This window comes from Mustela lutreola, chromosome 8 (genome assembly GCF_030435805.1).
Source record: "Mustela lutreola isolate mMusLut2 chromosome 8, mMusLut2.pri, whole genome shotgun sequence".
Taxonomy (NCBI): Eukaryota; Metazoa; Chordata; class Mammalia; order Carnivora; family Mustelidae; genus Mustela; species Mustela lutreola.
Genome location: NC_081297.1, coordinates 41,268,611 through 41,291,112, shown reverse-complemented (window position 1 = coordinate 41,291,112; position 22,502 = coordinate 41,268,611). Strand labels below are relative to the sequence as shown.

The window sequence follows — 22,502 nt, the reverse complement described above, 5'->3', positions numbered from 1 at the left end:
AGAGACAGAGAGCAGTGGACTATTTCAGGCTTGTCGCTACCGATGCTGGCCCTTCTCGGACCACCTTAGCAGATAGTGGGTTTTCTCTCCTTGAGATGGAAGTTTAAGACCTGAAACACTGTCTGATTTAGAGTCATTGTCTTAAGACTTGGAAGCAGTTGGAAATAAACTAGTATTTGGCAAGAGAAAGAGGAGCTTAGTTTTAGGGCAGACTGCATCCTTTTAAAAGAGCTGAAATGATTCTCAATTTGCCAGTGTGGAGCTGACACAGGCACAGAGTCACTAATTCCAGAACATCTGACCTGGAGGGATCCCAGAGGTCATTTAGTGTAAACCAGCACTTACTAGTTTTGGGTGAACTTGAACAAGGAACTTATGACTTCTCCAAATTTGCTTTCTGGATTTGTAAAATTGCAAATGTAACTAGTTACTATATAGGGTTACTGTGATACTGTATAGGGTTGTTGTGAGGATGGAAGGACATGGTATGTGTTAGAGGGGCCACCACAGTGCCTGGGTTACTTCTTTTCTCCTATAAATGACCTATGACTTCCCCGTCTTTTTCTTATCTGAGGCGCTTCAGTTAGATTTCTGAGTCACACAGTAATGTAGATAAAGAACAGACTAAAATTTCAGGATCCCTAAAATTCCATTCTTTTCTCTAGTTCACCTGTCCTCTGTGGAGGGGCTGGGGTTAGAATTTGGGGAATTGGTTTAGATCTGTTGTCCTCCCCGCCAGTGTGAACAATGCACTCAACCAACCTGGCCTGCCTCATCTGCTCCCAATGTCACGCTCATTCCCATCTGTGCTCCTGTCATTCTGTCGTTCTCTTGTCTGGCATGCCCTCTCTTCCTCCACTGAGACATTTTATATTTACTTATTGTCTCTCAGAGTCTAGCCTAAGGTCAGTTCAGTCATTCCTAAAAACTGGGAAGCTTCAGTGATTTCTTCTTCCTTTGAACTTCTGCAAAGTTAGAATCTGTATTTTGTCTCTGAGCCCTTAATTATATACTCTTCATCATTTGTTGTTGCTCCGTGTGCCCTTGTCTTATCAGGCCCATCAGAATGTAAGCTCCTTGGGGAACATTTTACCTTTTGTCTGCATCCTCAAGAGAATGTGGCAGAGATGAGTACACAATCAATGGGGATCTATTGGCTGGACCTTGAAGAATCTTCTTTCCAGACAGACTTCAGTAAAAGGCTAACTAAAATAACCTGAGCATTAAGGACAGTTAAAAGACACTGGTGGGCTCCACCTGCCAACCCCTATCCTTGGAGGTCAAAGGCATTACCGAAAGAGCACATGTGTGTGTGGAATGGTGCCAGAGAAAATCTGATACCTAAGGATATACTTTTGTTATTTAGGTAACTGTCTGAACTCTTCCCTCACAAGGTGGTGCTTTTTACTAATGTTACAAAAGGCAGGTATCATCATGGAAAGAGTTGGCTTTTCTCAGTTCATCACTTTGGCTCCTTTACTGCTCCTTCTGACAGAGCTACCTATTTATCCATTATTAGCAGAGCCTGGATGACTGAGGTGACTCATAGGTGACTCCCTCTCCTATGTGACACCATCTTACTATCTCCTCAGTCAAAAATTACCTACCAACGTAGTAATGGATGTACAATACTGTAATTTATAAGACACACGTATCAGAAAACCAAATATATTTCTCATATACATTTGGTCAAGGTCCACAGTTCCTGACTCAGTTCCAAATACTTGAAATTTCCTAGATAAAGGCATCTTTTGCTGTAATAATTAAGGTGACCTTTAGACCCCACCCAAGGGCAGGGGTTGGTTGCCAGAAGGACGAACCGTGGGATTAGAGGGTACCCCAACTCTCCAGGGGAGAAGACTGGAGTTTGAATCAAACAATGCCCAATAATTTAGTCAAACATGACTGCAATGAAACCTCTGTAAAAACCCAAGAGGATGGGGTTCAGAGAATTTCTGGGTTGGTGAACACGCTGAGCTGCAGGGAGAGTAGTGCGTCCCTGGAAAGGTGCCCCATGAAAGCTCTATGCCCTTTTTCCAAACCTTGCCCTATGTATCTTTCCATGTGGCTATTGATTTATAGCTTTTATCATAGTCTTTAGCAAACTGGTAAACCTAAGTGTTTTCCTGAGTTCTGTGAGCTGCTCTAGCAAATGAAAAGAACCTAGGGAAGAGGTCACTGGAACCTCCAATCTGCAGTTGATGGGTCAGAAGCACAAGTAACAGCCTGGGGCTTGTGACTGGTGTCTTTTTTTTTTTTTTTTTTTTTAAAGATTCTATTTATTTATTTGATAGAGAGAGATCACAAGTAGGCAGAGAGCCAGGCAGAGAGAGAGAGAGGAGAAAGCAGACTCCCCGCCGAGCAGAGAGCCCGATGCGGGACTCGATCCCAGGACCCTGAGATCATGACCTGAGCCGAAGGCAGCGGCTTAACCCACTGAGCCACCCAGGCGCCCCTTGTGACTGGTGTCTTAAGTGGGGAGTGAGGTGCAGTCTTCCAGGCCTGCTTAACCTGTGGAATGCGATACTATCGCTGGGCAGAGTTGATAGGGTCAGAATTGAGCTGAACTCTCATACACTCTGTTGGTGTCAGAGAATTGCCTGGTGTTATGGGGCTTGGGGGGTAGGGGACTCCCCCCACTCCTAGATTGGAATCGGGTCAGAGATTCCAAAAAGGGGTCATATAATGCCACCTCTGTGAGGACTCCTGTTAATCTAGGTGTTTTCATTACTTTTGAATCAGTAAGACTGCCTCTCATGAAGTTCCTTCAGCACTCCACAGGCAGGAGTACAGTAATCATCAATGTCTTTGGTGACCAGTTCAATTAATCTTAAAGAGTTTTCAAATGACAGGCATGCCAGTCTGCCTCTATCTGTCTGTCAGGCTTTGTCATCCATTTGCATAATTCCCCACTTTCTGCTCCATTAAGGTCTTTCATTATAAAAACAATACATGCCACAAAAGGCGAGGGCTTGAACACTCTGGTAAATTAGATTTAGATCCTGTTCAACAAGCTCTCAATTCATCAGAGATACACTGATGCTAGAGAGCGACATCCTTCAGAAGCAAAGTGTGAGAATCCAGGCGGCATGAGATCCAGGCTGTCACTGATCTGTGACAAGAGATAGGACTCTGACAGATCTGTGATTTCCCCTTCCCTAAAGTAAAGACAAGAAAAGCCTTATCCTCTAAAGAAGATGTGGTATATACACACAATGGAATACTATGCAGCCATCAAAAGAAATGAAATCTTGCCATTTGCGACGACGTGGATGGAACTAGAGCGTATCATGCTTAGCGAAATAAATCAAGTGGAGAAAGACAACTATCATATGATCTCCCTGATATGAGGAAGTGGTGATGCAACATGGGGGCTTAAGGGGGTAGGAGAAGAATAAATGAAACAAGATGGGATTGGAAGGGAGATAAACCACAAGTGACTCTTAATCTCACAAAACAGAGGGTTGCTGGGGGGAGGGGGGGTTGGGAGAAGGCGGGGTGGGGTTATGGACATTGGGGAGGGTATGTGCTTTGCTGAGTGCTGTGAAGTGTGTAAACCTGGCGATTCACAGACCTGTACCCCTGGGGTTAAAAATATATGTTTATAAAATATTAAAAAAAAAAAAAAAAAAGCCTTATCCTCTTTGTGTCCCTTTTATTTTAAGATCCCACCCTGAAGTAAGAACAAGTGTCTATGAAGCCAGGGAAGTGATTTAGGTAAACACATGCCATTCTCATTACCACCACTGCTGAGTAATTCTATGCTACGGCCTGGTGACTTTAGGGAAATATTTATAAGAAGGAGTCTCAGAGAAAAAAGAAAGAGTAGAGGGAGATGGATGGGAAGGGTTAAGAGAGGCAGAAAAATGTATATATATAAGAACGCAGTAAAGAGGCCCTAAGATCAGCTCACGTGGAAAATAGCGTCCCTAGGCCCAGTTTCTAAGTATGGCCTCAAGTGCAAATGAACTTACCGTCCTCGATGTCATAGGCATAGGCAGAGAGGCGCAGGGTGGTGGCGCAGTACTCGCATTTGAAGCAGCTCCGATGGAAGAACTTGCCCTCAGCACTCAGCCTCTCCATCACGTAGACCCGCTTCCGGCAGAAATAGCACGTGTCACTGCCTCCCAAGTTCTGTGGGAACTCCTTCTTTATCGAGCCCTGTAACAGGGGGCGGTGGGAGGCATGTCAGGGCAACACTTCTCAGGCTCACCTCCAGGAGGTGCATGACTTCTCCAAATGTGAAACCAACCCTCACTGTGCAACTGTGCTTTGAAACAGACTAAGCTGGCTCCCTCTGCTACTGGCTCTTCCACAACACAGCAGAGCTATAGCTGTGACTGTTACATGTGCCTTCTATGCAGCAAGCTGCAGAAGGCAGACTCTGAATTGATGTTAACCAACAGTTCAGAGGGAACCCCAGTTGGTTTTACAGAACTGCACAACAATCAAACCAAATTATTTTGACAGAACTCTGTTTAGAAGGTAGCATAAAAATACCTCTTCAGTGTTCACATGGTTCTACAGCAATCTGGGTCCCCTGGACTCTAGAGCAATCACTTTTAGAGATACTAAGTACGTTTTTCCACACGACATTCTAAACAACCACTCAGTCCTAGAAATTTAGTTACAAAATTCCGACAACCTTAAAAAAAAAAATTACCACATGGCAGATATTGGCTAGATATGTTACTAAGCTACTTAGAATTAACCAGGTTTATTTGCCACAGCTGTGCTATATCTAGACAGACAGTGCCCTTAATACATCTCTTACCAGTTCCTTCTTGTCTAGAAGGGTTTTGGGCTGTTCTTTCCTTTGAAGCTGATTGGCTATCTGCTCAGCCAATGAGCTCACTCCGCCCGTGTACATCTTTATATACTTCTATTGGTTGGAGATTATAAAATGACCAGAATGAAGGGAAATGAGAAGGAAAAAAATAAATAAATTAAGAAGACAGGGAAAAAAAATCTTTGAAAGGTATAAAATGAATACAAGGTGCAGCAGCAAACCATGCCAACACAGTGCCCACAAGCAGGGAAACTTGGTGTTAAGAAAAACGGGTGTCCTTGTCCACACAGATATAGCAGCATTGGTAAGAATAATGGCTGCAGGAATAATTAAATTCAATAAGGGAGAATAGTCTTTCATGTCTTTTTGGAATATATAGTTCAGGGAGGTGGGAAGACAGGAAGGAAACAAATATAGAATGGAATAAGAAGGGCCTATATCCTAGTGACTCAAATTACATATAAAGAATGCAAGAGGAACAACTCCTACCAAGACGGCAAATGTCCAGATGAACAGCATGTTTCAAGCTGGGTCTGGGGAGGGCTTGGGAAGTTATTTCCTCATTTAGAAAGAAACCAAGCTCACTCCTGCAAGGCTGACTCTCCACTTGGGTAAAAGATGCCAACAGCCTAGTATTATTAGTGATGATCACCTTCCTTCTATTACTGTTTCACTCATAACCTGTCACATGCATCAAATATTCCTGAAATTCATCTGTAGAATCCTTCTTGGCCCATTCTTCCTGTTGACATGTATGTGTTCTATCCGGGCACTACACACTACTGGGCTGGGCTTCTTAAACTCGGCTTCAGGAATCTAACATGCGCAGCCATGCAGACAAGTGGCTCGGTATAGTTTTGGGAAATCAGAATGCATTTTAGTCCAGGAGGGATTATTTTTTCATAGGTTGAAAAAAAGAGAAAAGAAAATATCCAACCAATTCAGTCCTCTTTCTAGCAATGTGGAAGAAGTAACAAGAACCTACCAAATTTCGATTGTAAGCCTTCCTGCTAGGCAGCCTCGCTTTGAGCCTGTCCCGAGAGAATGAGGTCAAAGCCTTGCCGGCCATCCTTTAGAGGCTCCACAGCCACCCTTCCACGTGGAGATGGTCAGGACACGCTGTGTGTGTGATACTCCCTCTCGTAAATTATGTGCAATAGGACAGCTGCAGGCCGGGTTTGAGGAGTCCTCTCATTCTGACTGAGAAACACACCAGGTCCGTTGTCTTGGGGATGTCCACAACCCCATTAGGAAGTGGTGTGAATAGACAATACACACCAACCCATATGTACGAGAACTGCTAGCCTGAGCAACGGCATGGCCAAGGCTGGGCAGGGACAAAGAAGAGAAGCACTCTGGGGGAAAACTAACTCCGTGTGAACTCTACGAGAATAAGCCCAAGTGAGCAAACAATTCTCCAAGGTTCTGTTGGAACCAAGGAGTCAATTCTGTTTTTCAATTTAAAATAAGGGAGGTTTCCAAGGACTGGTGCCACTTGCTCATTAACTCCACAGCTTATACCGATTAGTAGTCGAGAAAAACAAGTGGCTCTAAAATCTAAATCTTCTTTTGCTGAGAGCTATCAGGGAAGCTCGTGCCTGGAACGGACTGGCACCAGGCAGAGCTGAGCTGATAGTTAGCTGACACTGAGGGTACGGGAAATTGCACTTCATTCTGCAGAAAGTAAGTGAGAGCACAGACCAGATGTCACACACGAGGCTGGAATGCCAAGCAAGCCCAGGGTCCTCACTGTTCAGCCAGGACCCTTTCCTCCCACCAGGAACCGGCATATTCAGCAAATACAGCCCAGGGCTGCCCGCGTACAAAGGTACTGGTCACATTCAGTTCTCAGCGATGTGGTAATATTGACAAGCATCCCCTCAAAAGAGGTGGAGACTCAAGTTCTATTTTTTCTGGCACGAAAAACAGATGGGTTCCTTCTCCCCTCTCTTAAGAAATAGATTAACTGTAGCAATTGTTGGACTTACACTTTTGCCACCACACATGCATATGCTTCCGCACACGTACTGCATAGACTGCTCGAGAACAGGAAACATAAACAGAAAGGGCAAAAAGACCCGCCAATTGCTCTCTAAACTACTCTATAGTTGGATCAGTTCCATTGTAGGAAATAGCAGGGCTCATTTTTCAAACAATTACAATTCAAGAGGCACCCACAATACTGCATAATCACCACTCCATGGAAGAGATTTAATTACACTATGGCTCATATTTTGTCATACGTATTAATATGAGGACACCTGGAATTTAAAAAGCTAATGGCTAAAAAATATTTATTTTTATTTGATATACCTAAAATATTATAAAAGTGGGTTTATTTGACAGAATTTGATGCAATGAAAGCTAGCAGCCTCTGTAACTTTGGTGTATGCCTACAGACCTCATATGCAAAACAGAGAGACGGACACACACACACACACGTGGATTCCCACAGAAGACAGGCCAAAGTTAATAGCACTGCAACCTCATTGGGCTACACAACATTTGTGTAGATGAACTGAGGAGAGGCTGAAGAAGAAAGAGCATTGCCAAGTTCCAGGCTGTGCTACCTGTCGGAGGGAGTCAGAGGAGGGAGAGGCAGGGCGGTTGGAAGAGCGGAGACTAAGAGAAAGCTCCCACTGGTCAACAAAAAATCGACGAGAAGGTTCAGGCTCTGGCTACAAAATACAAGATGGAGAAAAAAAAAATCAAAGGAAATATTAAATAAAAAGTTACATACTGACCTGAGTGTACGGAATTCGGGAGTTTTAGACCTTTATCTAAATAGTAAATGAAGTAAAGAAATATTCTTAGCTCCCAAAAGCATTAATGGCGCATTCAAGCCTTCCATTCTGCTTTTAGCTCACCCTCGCCTCGTGCTTAAAGTGAAGCTCACTCTGGAACACGGTCACTCTAGTTGTGAGCTTCCTCTGAAAGCCTTGTCTTCTCCTGTTTGGTGGTTTTTACTCAATCCACCCCAAGTGGAAAACACTACCAGCCAGGAGGCGGGGAGAGGGCAAAGGTGGTGTCCTGCTCACACACACACTCTTTATGCTCTGCAGGGCCCCTCACTGGCGTGAGCTGGAAACTCTCCTGGGCAGAAGGAGATTCTACCATCTTATAAACAGTGAACAGAGATAGCAAATCTCGAGTGAAGCTGACTCCTTCTCCATAAAGGCCAGAAAGGTGGCTTTGCCTCTTCCTACTGCCAGTGCTCAGAGAAACTCTGCCTGCCAGCGAGCCAGCCAAATCCCAGCAGTGATCAGGAGAAAAGATCCCAAGTTTCCTACAGACTGCATGCAGCATGTGTAACAAAAGTAAGCCACGATCCTCCATGACCTGTGCAGCCAAGAGCCATCCAGTCGCCAGAAGAGGAAGAAGAGGGCTAAAAGCTCTGGCAAGTGATAACTGCTTAGTTTCCTAACAGGTTCAGGATAAAGTATGTGCAGGGTAGAGGAAAGAGGTACTATCACGGTAGATATCACGCCCTCTGCCCTCTAGCTCCAAGCAGATCCATGGCACCCCCAGTTCAGTGCTCCCCACTAACTTCATAGCTTGAATGGGTGGCAACATAGAGTGTAACCACCCCTGCTCCATATGCTCTGCCAGCTCACTCAACATGCAGGGCAGGCTCAGAAACATAAACCCAAGGCAGGGGTTGGGGGGGGGGGGTGTTGGCGATCTCTGTAGAAGAGCACCACCCACCACAGAGAAACAAGACAGAAGGTTGCTCCCCCAAAGAAGGCAAAGCAGTGAAGGTGATGAGAAGACTGGGGCGGGAGGGTGAGGGAGCAGATGAGTGCACAGGCAAGATTATGGAACAGTGGAGAGAAAATCCTGGAAGAGAACATAAACGTAACTCTTAAAGGTATCTAGACAGGAATGCTGCCGTGAAGAATCTGGAAATCAGCTCATTGGGAAAATGCGACCTTTCCTCTGGGCACTGCAGCCCCAGACGTCTGATAGCTTCTCCCTGCCCATCTCTCCTTTTCCTTGACACACTTCCCTCTGTTCTTCTTTGCTTAGGCTCTGTTTCATGAAAAATCATCAGGACCTCCTTTAAGTATGAATTCCCTGAAATGTAGGGCTTGCCCGTCCCCAGGAAATGCCTACTTTTCTTTTTTGAGAGGAATATAGCCTAGGAAGAAGAAAGAAAGAGGCCGGGCGCACGCAGTGCTTGTGGAAGGAAGCAGCCCCAGCAGAAGAGAAGGAGGCAGAGCAAGGCTGTGTGTGAGGAGGTGAAAGGGATGTCCTCTTTCCACCTCCACTCCGGCCTCTTCTCTCTCACCCAGCACCAATCCCTGCGTGGTCCTGACAACACACAGCCTATCTGCTTCTCGCCTGGTGACAGGGCCTAAGGAGATAGTACTAGCTTCCTTAGCTGTGACTCTATTTCTCAGAGAGCAAAAGCAGAAAGAGTGGCAAAAATAAAAGAAAAAGGCCCATGCGAAATTAAAAGATGATTCTTCACTTTTGCTGCAGAGCTATACCAACTCAGGGACTGGGTTTAAGGGTAACAACAACCCCCAAAGCTTCATAAAATAAGCAGGCTTTTTAAAAGGGGTATCTCTGCTGTTTGTCAAATGATACGATGTCCAGGGGTCATCAGTAATTGCCCCTTCAGTTTTTCAGAAAAGAATAGCTGAAGCTTTTCACTACGTACCCCATCTTGTCACCGCCTTCCTTCCTCTCCACCCTCTTCATACTTAGAAAATCCCCACACCAGTAAGAGCTTTGGCTCTCTCAGTATTTCTACTTCTAGACCCCAGAATGTCAAAAGATAGAAGCAAATGCCATCTGCTTATTGATCTGAATACTGGGCAGATGAATGCTCTCCTGTGAATGCTATTTACACAGGTCAATGTGGTTAGCAACAAGAATTCTTGCTCTTGGCTGGGTGACAAGAATGTGCAGAAAGCAAGGGGAGCAGGGACCATCCCCACCTTCCCTCTGCCCACCCCCCACAGCGTGCCCCATCTGTTTGGCCCTCAGCATCCCATGCCATAGTTCATGCTCTTTTACCCTCTCCTGATGGGGACTCTGCTTGCCACGGCTGTCAGCATCAAGATCCCTGTATGTCTGTTGGCAACAAAGTAGAAACTTAAGCTCCATCCACATGTTCTATGTGGACCTACTAAGTGACAGTGCCAGAAATTCAGAATTCATTTCAACACATATTCCCTGCACCTGACATATCCCCACCCCAGGTAACTACAATCCCATCTATATCAAATCCCATAACCCTAGGACAACCCCTTGTCCAGCACTCTGTCCAACTGGCCTCCAGTGAGGTCAGCCACAGATATAAAGAACTATGGTTAGTACCAAAGTGGGACAAACGTATTTCTTTCACACAGTGGCACAAGATCAGAGGCATTAAATAGAAGGCTCAATAGGAGAGGCTGGTTAGGAGGGTGAAGTTTTCCACAACAAGACATTAGAAAGGAAAGGTGGGGAGATGGAAACTGGCTGGAACAAATGGCCATTACAACAGTCCAGAGGAAACTCCAGGGTGGGGAGTGGTCCCTGAATAGGAATACGGGACCAGAGCATTATTTGTTAAAGGGAGACATGGACAATGACTGGAAGCATTTTCAGTCAACAGGAATATGTACGTGACAGGGATGGAAATCCGGAAGACAGGCATATGGCTGCTACCACCAACCTGAGGAAACCACTATCAGCAATCACACAGAGAAAAGAAAGGCTACTCTTATCACTCTTTGGATTACTTCTGAGGATTCAGCTTATGGCCGTGTGCTGGTGGAAAAACTAATCCAAAGCTGGTAATGGGGGCCATGAGCACGTTGTCTCCACAGGCAGGATGAGGCCAGAGCTTGGGCTCAAGTCACACCCCAGATTCGACTCCTGGCTCCATTACTTACTGTATGAACTTGTACCAAGGGCTTTGGCCTCCCTATCCTATGCCTCAGTCTCCTCATCTGTAAAATGGAAGTGATAATAGTACCTGCCTTGTAGGGTTACTGTGAGAATTGGATGAGATAACACAGGAAGGGCTGAGACTACCACCTGGATCTAAGTGTTAGTTCTTAGTAGAGATAAGGCACAGCAAAATCGCTAAACATATAGTGGCTCAGTTCTTAGACCCAGGAACACAGTATGGGTCTTTTCAGACACATTACTAGGGATCACCTTTTAAATAAGCCACCTTAGTTGAGAAAATGTCTTTCCATAGCTCCTGCCTTTAAAATTAGTATTTTATTTTATACAGATATCCTACAAAGGTCAATATATATTCTATAAATGTACTTTATATAAGTATCCTTGTTGTCCCCTTTAATCATGTCTGTGGTTAACTGCTCTGAAAGCATTTTTAAAGTGAACTTCCCGGAGTGTGAGTAGGGTAGACAGGAAGGGCAGGTGTTTGCTAGCACAAGTTGGATAAGCAAGAAGCAGGGCTCTCAAAATCAGAAAGAACAAAACTCATAAAGTGAGGCCCTATAAAAGCCTTCCAAAAGACCATCTAAATATACCTCCTTGGGTAGCAAGACAAAAGTGGCTGCTTTAAATGAGGTTACATAAAAATGTGCTGCTCTTCAGGGCTTTTGGACTTTGCATCTGCGACAAATATAGTTTTAGTCTGTGCTTGCATAATTGTTTTCCTATGATATGGGACTAGATTCAACCAGCCAGGGTTTGAATGTATTATGTGCCATCCTGGGGTCTGATCTGGAATTGCTCATTTGTAGTAATAAGGTTGCTTCTGCTACAAATGCTCTTTCTGTTTTTTAATTGTTAGTTCTGAAAAGATGGAATCCTGATTTGGTCTCCACCCTAGCCACCTACACAGGCAGGCAGGCAGGAAGACAGAAACGAGGACCACGGAGCATGCAGAGAAGATCACCTGCTGGCTGCCACGCGCCCCACAGGGAGGTGGAGTAGGGGAAGGAGAGAGCGTGATCACTTTTTTGGGGCAGGTCCGAGAATGCTCCTTTTCCAGTCGCTTTTACACCAACAGACACAAATAGAGAGAACATTGGTGAAACAGGGGCCACATTTAGGCTGGTTCTAGAAGGATTAAGAGCATTTACCAAAGACATCCCTCCCGTGCCTCTCTGTCCTCCATGACAATTGCTGTGTGGTCAGGGAAGATGGCTAGTCACAGTCAGTGACTGTGCTATCTGGTAAGTGCAGATCACATGGGTCATCTCTGCAGCTGGTCTTGGGACAGAACTTGCATGTAATACTTTCTAAATGCCAGGGATCAAGGATATATCCTTTGTTGGTTTTATCAGGGAAGTTGAGGATAGAAGAAATGAGCTCAGATGTAGGTAGAGAGAAAGGGCACACAGGCCGACCATCACGAGGGGAGTGTGTAGACCCGCCCCTGAGGGCTCGGTCACCTGTACACCCACCAGCAGCAAAGCAGCATGCTCCCTGAGTGCCAACTGAGACAACACCCTGCCATGGCTTCCCTCTCCTCAGCCTCTGGAGTGCACTTAAAAGGTTCTGGAAAACCACCAGGGAGATAGAAGAAAGTACAGGAAACAGAATATAAGAAAATAAGTATATCTGTCACTAACTGAACACTATATATATCCATGGATTATTTCCCCATTCTCCCCCTCTCCATTGTATTCCCTTATACATCTGTGACTTACAGAACTTTTCGGTGCTTAAGAAACAGTTACTTATTTCCAGACCAGAGGAATCCTCCATTTCCTCATGCCCACAATGACCACGTGGGGCAGCACACAGGGGGAGCCCAGGAGGGAGAAGAAGGTGTGGAACTTGTAGGGCCCGGGGAAACAGACCCCTCCTCCCCGGTTTGTTCCCACCTCTCACGACAATTTACTTCCAAATCAAGACTGGTTAATATGCAGAGTTTGCCTGCTGGACCCATTTCTGAGAACAAATGGCAGAGGGGTGGGGAGGGAAGAGCCAAAGTGTTTATTTATATAGGAAGGTAAAAAAGAGAAGCCACTGGCAAGCCAACTATTATTCATTTTCCCTCTTCTATACCATGACTGAAGTTAAAACTGATCCTCATGCCACCTCAGCCACCAGTGATTGCTTTGCCACAACCTCCTGCCTCAAGTAAAATCTCTTCAAGAGAAACAGAAAGTGAGTCACTGTAAGGTCTGGCTGGTAAGCCCCTCATTCCTAAAGGGAGCTAATGAAGGCCATCATCAGGATGAGTCAGAAGCAGAGGGCCACTGGAGCACCCCACCGGAGTTCCTCTGTTCCCATGTTTCTGGAACACCAGCATGTTCCTGTTCTCTCAGGAGATAAACTGACAGCGCCAAGACTCATAATGCCATCCCTGATTTAGTGTTGAGGAAAAATTACATGTAACTGTGAGTTACAGTTCTTTCATAATGAAGTAAATTTACAATTCCCAACTCTATCCAGCAACGATCTAATAGGATTTTCATGGCTCATCGTTTTTCACTTACCAAGATCTACCCAGATACTCCTTCCAACTGTAATCTCTGGTGCCCACTCCAGAGAAGCCAGGTTTGACTTCAAGGGCTCTATTCTGCTGCTTGTAGAGCTGAGCAATATTTTACTTCATAAATTACCCATAACCTAGCTGTTATGTCTCCATGTAGCACCGTGCACAAGGTCAGAGGCCATCAGATACTTCATGAATAGGAGAAACACAAGCAGGCCCACCAACACCAAGCTCCTGATGCCCCTTCAGTACAGCTCCATCAGGTGATGAGCTGACATGCCGCTCTTCACGGGGACAGAGGCTTGGCTGAGCCAGGCTCCTTGGTCACACTTACTACCCTCGAGACTTCCCAGCAAGCCAACCCAAAGCTGCTCTGGGCATGTGACATTTAAAGTCATCTGTTCATCCACTACACGTGTTACAACTGACTTCCCTTCCCCTTTGCTCTTCCTATGTCAGGTGACCTTGATAAATACTGTCAGAATCCAGAGTTTGGGGGTATCTAGAGTTCACTTTCTCCTTTAGCAGATCCTCAACTAAAAATTACCTTTCCAATCATACATTCCACCTAGACTTCAAGGCAAAGGGTAAGAAAATAAAACGGGTTTTCCAATGAGTTTTGTTTGTTTTCCAGAAGACGTCCTCCAAACACAGAGGAAGAAGCAGCTTGGCTTCTGTTGTGAGTATGAACATTGTTCCCCAGCTTCCATCTCAGCCTCCTGGAGCCTGCCTTCAATGTGGCATATTATTTAAAAGAGGTTAGAAAGGAACTTTTGCCCTGAATGTAATTCAAATAAAATCCATTTGCCACTCCCCAGCACCTCCCAGCAATAGCTGGCACTCTATAGCACAAGAAGAAATCAAGAGTCAGCTCACCTGAGCTCTCAGAATCTTAGTCCTAGATGATACCAAACCACAAGACAGAGAATCCAGGCTATACTTACTAGAGCAGGACTTTGCTCAACTGTGACTTGGGAGAAAATACAGTAGAGGCCCCAATGCTACTAAAGGGTTTCCTATTATCAACCAGCTGACATCCCTCCACTCACTTCTTCTGTCCTATCCAATACTGCTTAGACGCAGCCTTCTAGGAGATCCTGTAAAAACTTTACTGAAAATTTTCAAGGTATATGTTAAATGGAGATAAAACGCCAAGAAAATGCCCATGATCATCTCTGTTGAGGGTCTGAAACAAATAAAAATCATAGTTCAAGATATTTCTTGGCTAACATTTCCCTATTTAACATGAAAGGCTCTACTGCCCCAATTCTCAGCCTTGCTGAGTTCAGGATTCTCCCTCCATTAGTTACAAGGACACATGTAAGCAAAAAGTCAACTTGGGTCAAAGGTTACAGTGGTAAAGTGGAGAAGCTAAGGTACCTGGAACAACTTCCCACAGAGCTTCAGCTAATTTCAACACCAAATTACCCCCACTCTTTTAACTAATTTCTCAAATCCCAAGGAGTTAAACAAATCAAGCAATACAATTAGCACTGTCTGTTAAACCGTTCCCCAAAGCTGCTACTCAAATGAGTACAAAAGCTTCCTGTCCTTGGGAGCTAGGATTCTAAAGTGTAGGCCTCAGCCCTGGCTGGCTCTGAGGGATGAGCAGGTTGGGAAGGCCCAGGGAAGCAGCACCCATTTTGGCCCCTGGACAGCTCCTTTACCTGTTTCCACTGGGGGGTGGGAGCAGGGTGACCCTGCTCAGGTAGGCAGCAGGACGGCTGGCTGACCCCACGCTCTTGTGTCGGCTGTGACACACAGGCCAAGTATGGGTGGGGGACAGGACATGGAGACAAAACAAAATAAAATACATTAAGGTAGGAGAAGACACAAAAAAGATAATGGTGGACAGACACACATCTATGAGGAGGGAGTGGGAACAGACACAGAATTAATTCTTAGAAAGTTACATTTACAAAGGAAATAAAATACCCCACCCCACAAACCAAAAGCAAATGCAAAAGGAAAAAAATGAAATCAGAAGCTGTAATTTTCACTCTCCTCTTCCCTAGCTCAAAGCTCTGAACCTAAACTACTAATTCTGGTTTGGAAAACTAAACTTTCTACTCAAAATGAGGAACACAACCTTCTCTTAGGGGCAAACTTCCTCCCAAGGAGAGCTTTCCAGACCTCCTGAGATGGGGCAGATCCCACAGTTGCCAGAGCTGCAACCTCAGATGTCTACCAATGAACAGTATTTATTCCTCTCTATGAGCCACAATACATACGACTGGAGTGTAAAAATTAATAACCAAAGGCTAAATGTGGGAAGAAGTTAATTCTGGCCAGACTCCAAGCAAAGTCAGTACCCCCCTCACCCCTGAACCTTGGAACAATGGCTGATATGTATGGAAAAAGCTGAAGAAAGAGAGTAAAACAATAAAAAGAATGGGCTCCCTTTCCTTTGGATGTTCTCTCAGGTCACTGGGAGCTCTGTCAGAAACTTCCTGTGCTTATCTCCAAATCCCAGCACCTCCTCTTATAAGAAGTCTCAGTGACTTTCAAACAAGCAAGAGGGGAGGGATGACCTAACAAAGACATCTCAAGTCAAATGCTCCTGTCTAGCACTCTCAAGTTAGTATCCATGATGACTCTTTAAAATGTTCATAATTCCTGACCTAGTTCAAGGATAGCCTATGAAAACCATCCACAACACACAAAAGAAGATTTCTCACAAGAACATTTTTTATCTTTATACTTCATCATGAAAGATGAACAACATCAAAAACATCCAACACCAGAGGAAGAGTTAAGAAAAGCACGGACACACATGTATTGGAAGATGCTTGTAGAGTTTGGAACAACATGGGAATATGCCCAAAGTTACGTGAACAAAGCAGAACAGAAAGTGTATCTTCCAAATGACCTCAACTATAAAAACAAAAATGCACTGAAAACAGACAAGAAAGAAATATAAAAAAATGTTAACAGAATTAGAGGTGTTTTGATTACCTTTATTATTTTCTCCAGCATTTTCCTCAGTAAGCATCTATCTCTTTAATAATTCGAATTGTGCACATATGTGAGCATATAAATATGTATAGACATTTATAAAACTTCAAATCCCTCTTCTGGATTTTTGCCACAGACACCTCAGACATGAATGGTGAGGAGAAAGCAGTGCTGAAAGCATGGGAGGAGCTTATCAAAAGCTTTTCTCGGCCACAGTCAGACAAGGAGAAAACCAGACACAGTCATGAGGGTGTGAACGCTCGGCTGAGACACACCCTGTCCCACTTCATTTGACTAAGATCCCTCCTTCTTATATGGCCAGACCAAGCATGGATGGGTGAGATACGAAGTGGGGCTTACCTGTCTCCTCATGCCAGTGGACTGTGGGGGTGCATTCTCTTCAAATTTGGCCAACAACTGGGTCGCCATGTACTTCACTTTGTTCTGATTGCCAAGGGCCACATCCATCCTCCTGTCCGTCAGGGTGCTCACCAGTGTGGGCCTTCCTCCTCTGTAACCACGGGGCACATCCTCCTGACAAACACCAACACCCAAGAACTGGCCTTGGTTAAGAAGTCCTCCACAGATGCCCTTCCCTCAAAGGAGTACAGCCAGTGCCTGGCATGGCAGCTGCTATTTTTGCTTTAGTTAAGCTTAACAGCTCTCTTCAAGGTTCTAAACTCCAGAGGCAGTCAGCAAGACTTTTGGTGCATGGGGCAGTATAAAGAGGTACCTGGACTTGGGCTGGTGTTGTCCTATCTCAAGAAAGCCACTGCCCCCAGCAAAATGTAAAATTCTGAAGAGAGAGGAAAGCACTAGTGCACACACGTGTGTGTATGCTTCCTTAGATGCTCTCCAAAACGCTGTACAAAGGCAAGAGCCTGCTGAAAAAGCAGCTGCTCTCAGAAATTCTCATAAAAATGAATATGAAAAGATCTAGCAATATCAATTTGGAAATTAATTTCAGCCCCAATGGGCAATTCAGTATGACCATTCTAGCAAATCCCAGCTAAATCTTACCTCTTCTGATTGACTAGTCTTTCTCCTCTTTCCAGCACCATCCAAGTCCTTTTCCTTTTTATCCTATATCAAGAGAGGAGGGAGACTGCATTATCCTAGTCACCATATCTCACCTATAGCTTTGTAGCAGGTCAAAACCCTCCTCTATTTACCTTGGGAGAACGCTTCCGAGAGATGGTCTGCCCAAGTTTGCTGAGGAAGGAGATGGGGGATTTGGTGCTGGCTATAAGAACTGCTTTGTCCTCGGCATTTAGGTCCAGGGCATCTGTGAACAGGAAGTAATGTTGAGCACAGCCCTGGAGGGGGCTTCAAAGTACTGACCAGAACTACACTCCTTGCAGGTGGCTCACAGAACCCCAGAAAACTTTAAAGGTTCATCTGCGGGATGCCTGGGTGGCTCAGTTGGTTAAGCAGCTGCCTTCGGCTCAGGTCATGATCCCAGCGTCCTGGGATCGAGTCCCACATCAGGCTCCTTGCTCCGTGGGGAGCCTGCTTCCTGCTTCTCCCTCTGACTCTGCCTTCCACTCTGTCTGCCTGTGCTCGCTCTCGCTCGCTCTCTGACAAAGAAATAAATAAAAAATCTTAAAAAAAAAATAAATAAAGGTTCATCTGCTCTGACAAAAGCAAAAGGAACTCAGTAAAGAAATGCACACTATGGTCTGAATGTTGAGCTTTCTTCTCCATCCATGTTAACAAAACCAACTCTTTTTTCCAATCCACTACAGTCACAAAACCCTCCACTTTTCGCTTTTCAAACATTGGAATCTGCCTATGATTGTTAGTTACAAAAGACTGCTAAAGCCTCACTGTTGTGATAAAAACTTCAAGGTAGAGGGAGAAAGGGAGGAAGGGTACATAGCTCAGGGTCATTGGCTTTGATGATGCAGGCAACCATGTACACAGGCACACATAAGAGGAAGGCTCTCCCTAAACAGGGATTTGATTTGAGAGTTGTGGATTCCTGTTGTAAGAACTGCATATCTGATCAGAAAAAGCTACGGACATCTGTAAGAGTACACAGGCTAGAAGACACTGTGGAACCACAAACTCTATGGATTGCAATATTTTATTAGTAATAACAGTAATTTAAAAAGTAATCAAAATGAATAATATACTGCTGATATTAAATGCCTGTTTGCCAAACACTCTCTTTAGCTCATCAGTTTCATGTTATATGTACATAAAATCCAGTTTATGGATGGCGAAACTGAGGCACAGGGAAATTTAGTAACTTGCCTAAGGTCAAACAGGTGCAAGTACTGGGAAGTAAATCCAGGTTGGGTACCATGGTCAACACTCTAAAGCAATATGTGTACTGACTTACTTCAAGGGACAATAAATGATAACAGGAATATTTTTGGTAGCATTTTGGTAGACTGAGGCAGCAGGCTAAGGGCCAAAGACTTGGAAAAACACTAAAAGGTTGGAGAAGAGAGAGAAGCCAGAAAAGGAACAGTTACAGAAGAAAGAGAATGAAGCTAAAACAAGTACAGGACCACAGAGGCCAATGAGAAGAGAGAATTTCAAGAAAAAGAATACCATTCCATAGTGCTGAATAATGCAGAAAAGCCAAGTGAGTGAGAGAAGCAAAAAGGAGAAAAGAATGCAAATTCGATGATTCTTCACGACTGTAAATAGTTTTTGGAAGAGCAGTTAAAACAGAAGCCGGGGGGTGCCTGGGTGGCTCAGTGGGTTAAAGCCTCTGCCTTCAGCTCAGGTCATGTTCAGGCTCTCTCCTCAGTAGGGAGCCTGCTTCCCCCGTCTCTCTCTACCTGCCTCTCTGCCTACTTGTGATCTGCCAAATAAAATCTTAAAAAAAAAAAAGAAGAAGAAGCCAGGTCTCAAAGTGTTGCGAAGTTTAGGCCTTAGGAGGCAGAGGTCCTACTAAGAACAAACCACTTTTTTAAAAAAGGCTGGCTCTGAGAGGAAGGGTGTAAGGAAGTAGCAGAGTCAAGGAAAACATTTTGCAAAGGAATGATTTTTGCAAACCCATAGACTTAGTGAGAAAGATTTGGGGAAAGAAATAATGGCTGAGAACACACTAGTCAAGAAGGAAAAAATAATGGAGCAAAGTTCCAGGGCCTTACCCAGACTGCCAACCAATAATAATACAGAGTAAGTGCAGGTTTGCTTCTGGTGGTACTAATGAAGGACGTGGTTAGAAGGGAAAAAAGAAAAGCCAGGAAAAACAGAAAAAATGGAGGCCTTCCATATCCGTGCCCGCCAGCCCTTACCACTGGACGGGAGTGAGTCCTTGAACATCTCATAGAACTGAGTCAGGTACATCACCATAGAAAGCTTGTCAGGCTCCCCCACCGAGGCCATTTCTTTGCCTGTCATAATGGGAGAAATGCCCAATTCCTTCTCAGCAATATCAAAGGCCAGCTGGTTATTCTTCTCCACATTTTGCTCATCCAAAGAATCAAAATCTCTAAGAAAAACAGAAGGAGAAAAACATAAGAAGGGTTGCTTATCCTCAGGCCAGAAAACACAGTATCAGTAGAGTCATCATCATTTTCTTCGTCTTCCAGCTAAAATCCAGGGTGCGGGGTTTACTGCAATTTGAGAGCCAACCTGCTCTTCTCCCCTTTTGGTCTCCTCCCTTACACCAATAAAATGCAAATCACCCTCAAGGAGGGTGATGACTAAAGATCTACCCAGAAAGTAAAAAAGGAGGGAAAAGTTGAAGAACTACTCTCATTTTCCCAATAATGTAAACTTCTTACTAATAGGTAAGCCCAAGAATAGGAACTATCTTTAATATGTATCCTCTTGTCCCTTGTATGTGATCTGTACATATTACACTAATGCTCGATAATGATGATATCCTATTTGGATCAGACTGCTTCTAAAGGCTTAGGACTATCACTCGCTGTGTCATTTGGACCAGACGAGCTGTTGATGCACTCAATCAGCTCTGGTAAATCTTATTCAGCCTTCTATATGAAGGGAAATTCCAAAACCTTCCTCAAAAGATGTTTCTGAGGCTAAATTTCCCGTTTTCCCAAGTACTTAAATGAATAAACACTTTCCGCTGTGTCTCAAACTTCTTGCCATTCAATGAAGTAAAGACGGAGACCATTCTTCTTTAAGGGGTGATTTCAGATCAACTGGCAGGCCTTATTTTGTGTTAACTTACTACTGACTCTGTAGCAAGGTTTTCATTTTTCTAAATGCTTTTTCTTTATAGATTAAGTCTATCAAACCAGGAAGGCCTCATCCTGAATGACCTTATTGTAGTCTAAACGGTGCCAAATCACCTACCCCCGCTGCTTTGTATCTGTTACATGGAACTTCCCTAGACCTTCTGCAGGCAGCCTTCTCCCTCTACCACCCCCTAACCTCACCTGCTAGCTTCCCTTCAGCTCCTTTTGCCTCCACCTCCTTTTCTTTCCTGCCTTCCCTTTGGAAGAGAACAGATTCACCCAGTCTTCTGCCATTCATCACAATCCTTCTGAAAGTACTCCTTTTTCTTCTCCTGTCCTTTCTTGATGGGGGAGGGGGGAACCCTACATTCATTTACCAACCTTTGCATTACCTATGGGACAGGAGCACTGGAGATCACTTAGCTTTATCTAAATAAATCAGAAATTCTTATTCCAAAACCATATATGTAAAGCAGTTTCTAGTAGCTCTGGCCTTATTAATTTATAACCTAATATAAACAGGAACTATGTTTCTTAGGTTTCCTTAAGCAATCATTAAAGCAAATGCACAAATTTGGGCCCTAATGAAAAGGACAGGCAGCCAAAATAATTCAACAGTCTTTTCTCCTGTTTCTGGATCTTTCTGTTTGGCTTCCATGGTAACGAATGCCTATGGGAGAAATCTGAAGGCACTGGTCTCTGTAATTGACCTGGGGTCATCCTACTGTAGTGATTTTGCATTTAGGTGAGTAAAGAATGGCCAAAAAAGAGGGTGTCACTGATATAAGCGAGTTAAGGTGGCCTGAATCTTATGGGCCTGGGCATAGTATATTTGCAAAAGGCACAATTCTTAACAGAGAAAATACCAATGAACCATGATAAATTGGTAAGTATTCACTGCTTTCGAGTTTCTTGGTAGTGACATACTTGCCTTCAGCCAGCCAAATGTTCTAGTGAGGTTTTCCTTATGACCACCAGCATCTGGGAAATAGCTGGCCGAAATGAAGAGTTCAACCTGGGGCCAATAAACAGAGTTTTCCTTTGTGTGATGTTAATAGGCCCAGGTGGGTATTAAAACTAGTTTTTGACCTTCTGAGTGCTGTGATTCTTAAAACTTCAGCTGGATTCAGCTACACGATGCTTGACACAAGTTTTAAATATAACTAACTTGAAATTAATCACTGCCTCCTAGAAAAAAGTATCTTGCTATGTATCTCATTCTAGGAAGAAATGCAAAATTTGGTTACCTGATAGCAAAACACTCTGAGATCCTGAGCAAATACAAAATGAAACACAAAGTTTGTCACAACTTACATCAGATCAGGGCGGTATCTATGGATGATCGCACATAAGGCCAGTCCACTTTTCCAAGACATAGTGAGATCTGTCACATTTACCCCTGCATAGCCATCTGTCTGCCTTTGGCACCAACCCAGCAGTTTGCTTGAACGAGCTACAGACTCTAAAACAACAACAAAAAAACCATCAGAAGTGTGGTCACCTGGTAGTATTGATGTAGGATCCTCCTTGTAGTACACATACCAGTTTAAAAACTTACTAAAGGCAGGAACGAAACAGTTATCACTGTTTTTCAAAAGTAAAAAGCTACGTAATTGGTATCATAATAGTGGAATTTTAGGTAGATAAGAAACTACCAAATTTACCCAGTATCTGATGTCAACACCAGTCCCTCTAATAGAATGATAAGTCACAAGAGGAATGATCTGGATCTGCTGGTCCTGAAGCCCAGGGTCCCTGCAGCACTCTTGGATACTGACTTAGCTGGAAGATCACCATCTACTGACCTGTTACCCCCACCTAAAGAAGGTCTAGAAGCGCGGCTTGGCAGCTAGCTGAAGAAGCTCCTTCCCTTCAAATTATATTGGGAGGAATACAGCAGTAAAGAGTCTGTTCTCTCTAGCAATACGTTAAATCAATAATGCACAAAGCCCACTCTTACATGTTCCAGGGTATAGAGTGATTTGGCAAATGAACAAACTCCGTAGGATTACAATGGCAAGGCCAAAGACCCTGGACCAGAACAGTCCCCCAGGCCAGGACTGGCACTCCATATTATAAATGATCACAACTTGAAAAAGTGAACACATCAACACATACACTTGAATGTTTTCCAGTTCACTGCTGTGTCTTCTTGAACATGGATGGCATTTCTAAA

General features: G+C 44.2%; 1 protein-coding gene across 9 annotated transcripts in view; it reads right to left on the bottom strand.

The window, feature by feature from the left end:
- Positions 1 to 22,502, bottom strand: part of MICAL3 (microtubule associated monooxygenase, calponin and LIM domain containing 3) — a 197,410-nt gene that overhangs the window by 77,701 nt on the left and 97,207 nt on the right. For 5 of the 9 annotated variants that reach the window (XM_059184303.1, XM_059184304.1, XM_059184305.1 and 2 more), the window contains 11 exons: positions 21,641 to 21,788; positions 19,415 to 19,611; positions 17,333 to 17,445; positions 17,181 to 17,243; positions 16,521 to 16,694; positions 14,873 to 14,956; positions 11,655 to 11,753; positions 9,812 to 9,868; positions 7,360 to 7,467; positions 4,775 to 4,882; positions 3,975 to 4,161 (listed from right to left, as the gene is read on the bottom strand). In XM_059184303.1, the coding sequence (XP_059040286.1) occupies positions 3,975 to 4,161; positions 4,775 to 4,882; positions 7,360 to 7,467; positions 9,812 to 9,868; positions 11,655 to 11,753; positions 14,873 to 14,956; positions 16,521 to 16,694; positions 17,181 to 17,243; positions 17,333 to 17,445; positions 19,415 to 19,611; positions 21,641 to 21,788 (1,338 nt within the window). The remainder of the gene's footprint in view (positions 1 to 3,974; positions 4,162 to 4,774; positions 4,883 to 7,359; positions 7,468 to 9,811; positions 9,869 to 11,654; positions 11,754 to 14,872; positions 14,957 to 16,520; positions 16,695 to 17,180; positions 17,244 to 17,332; positions 17,446 to 19,414; positions 19,612 to 21,640; positions 21,789 to 22,502) is intronic. The other 4 variants (XM_059184308.1, XM_059184309.1, XM_059184310.1 and 1 more) reach the window with 2 other exon arrangements.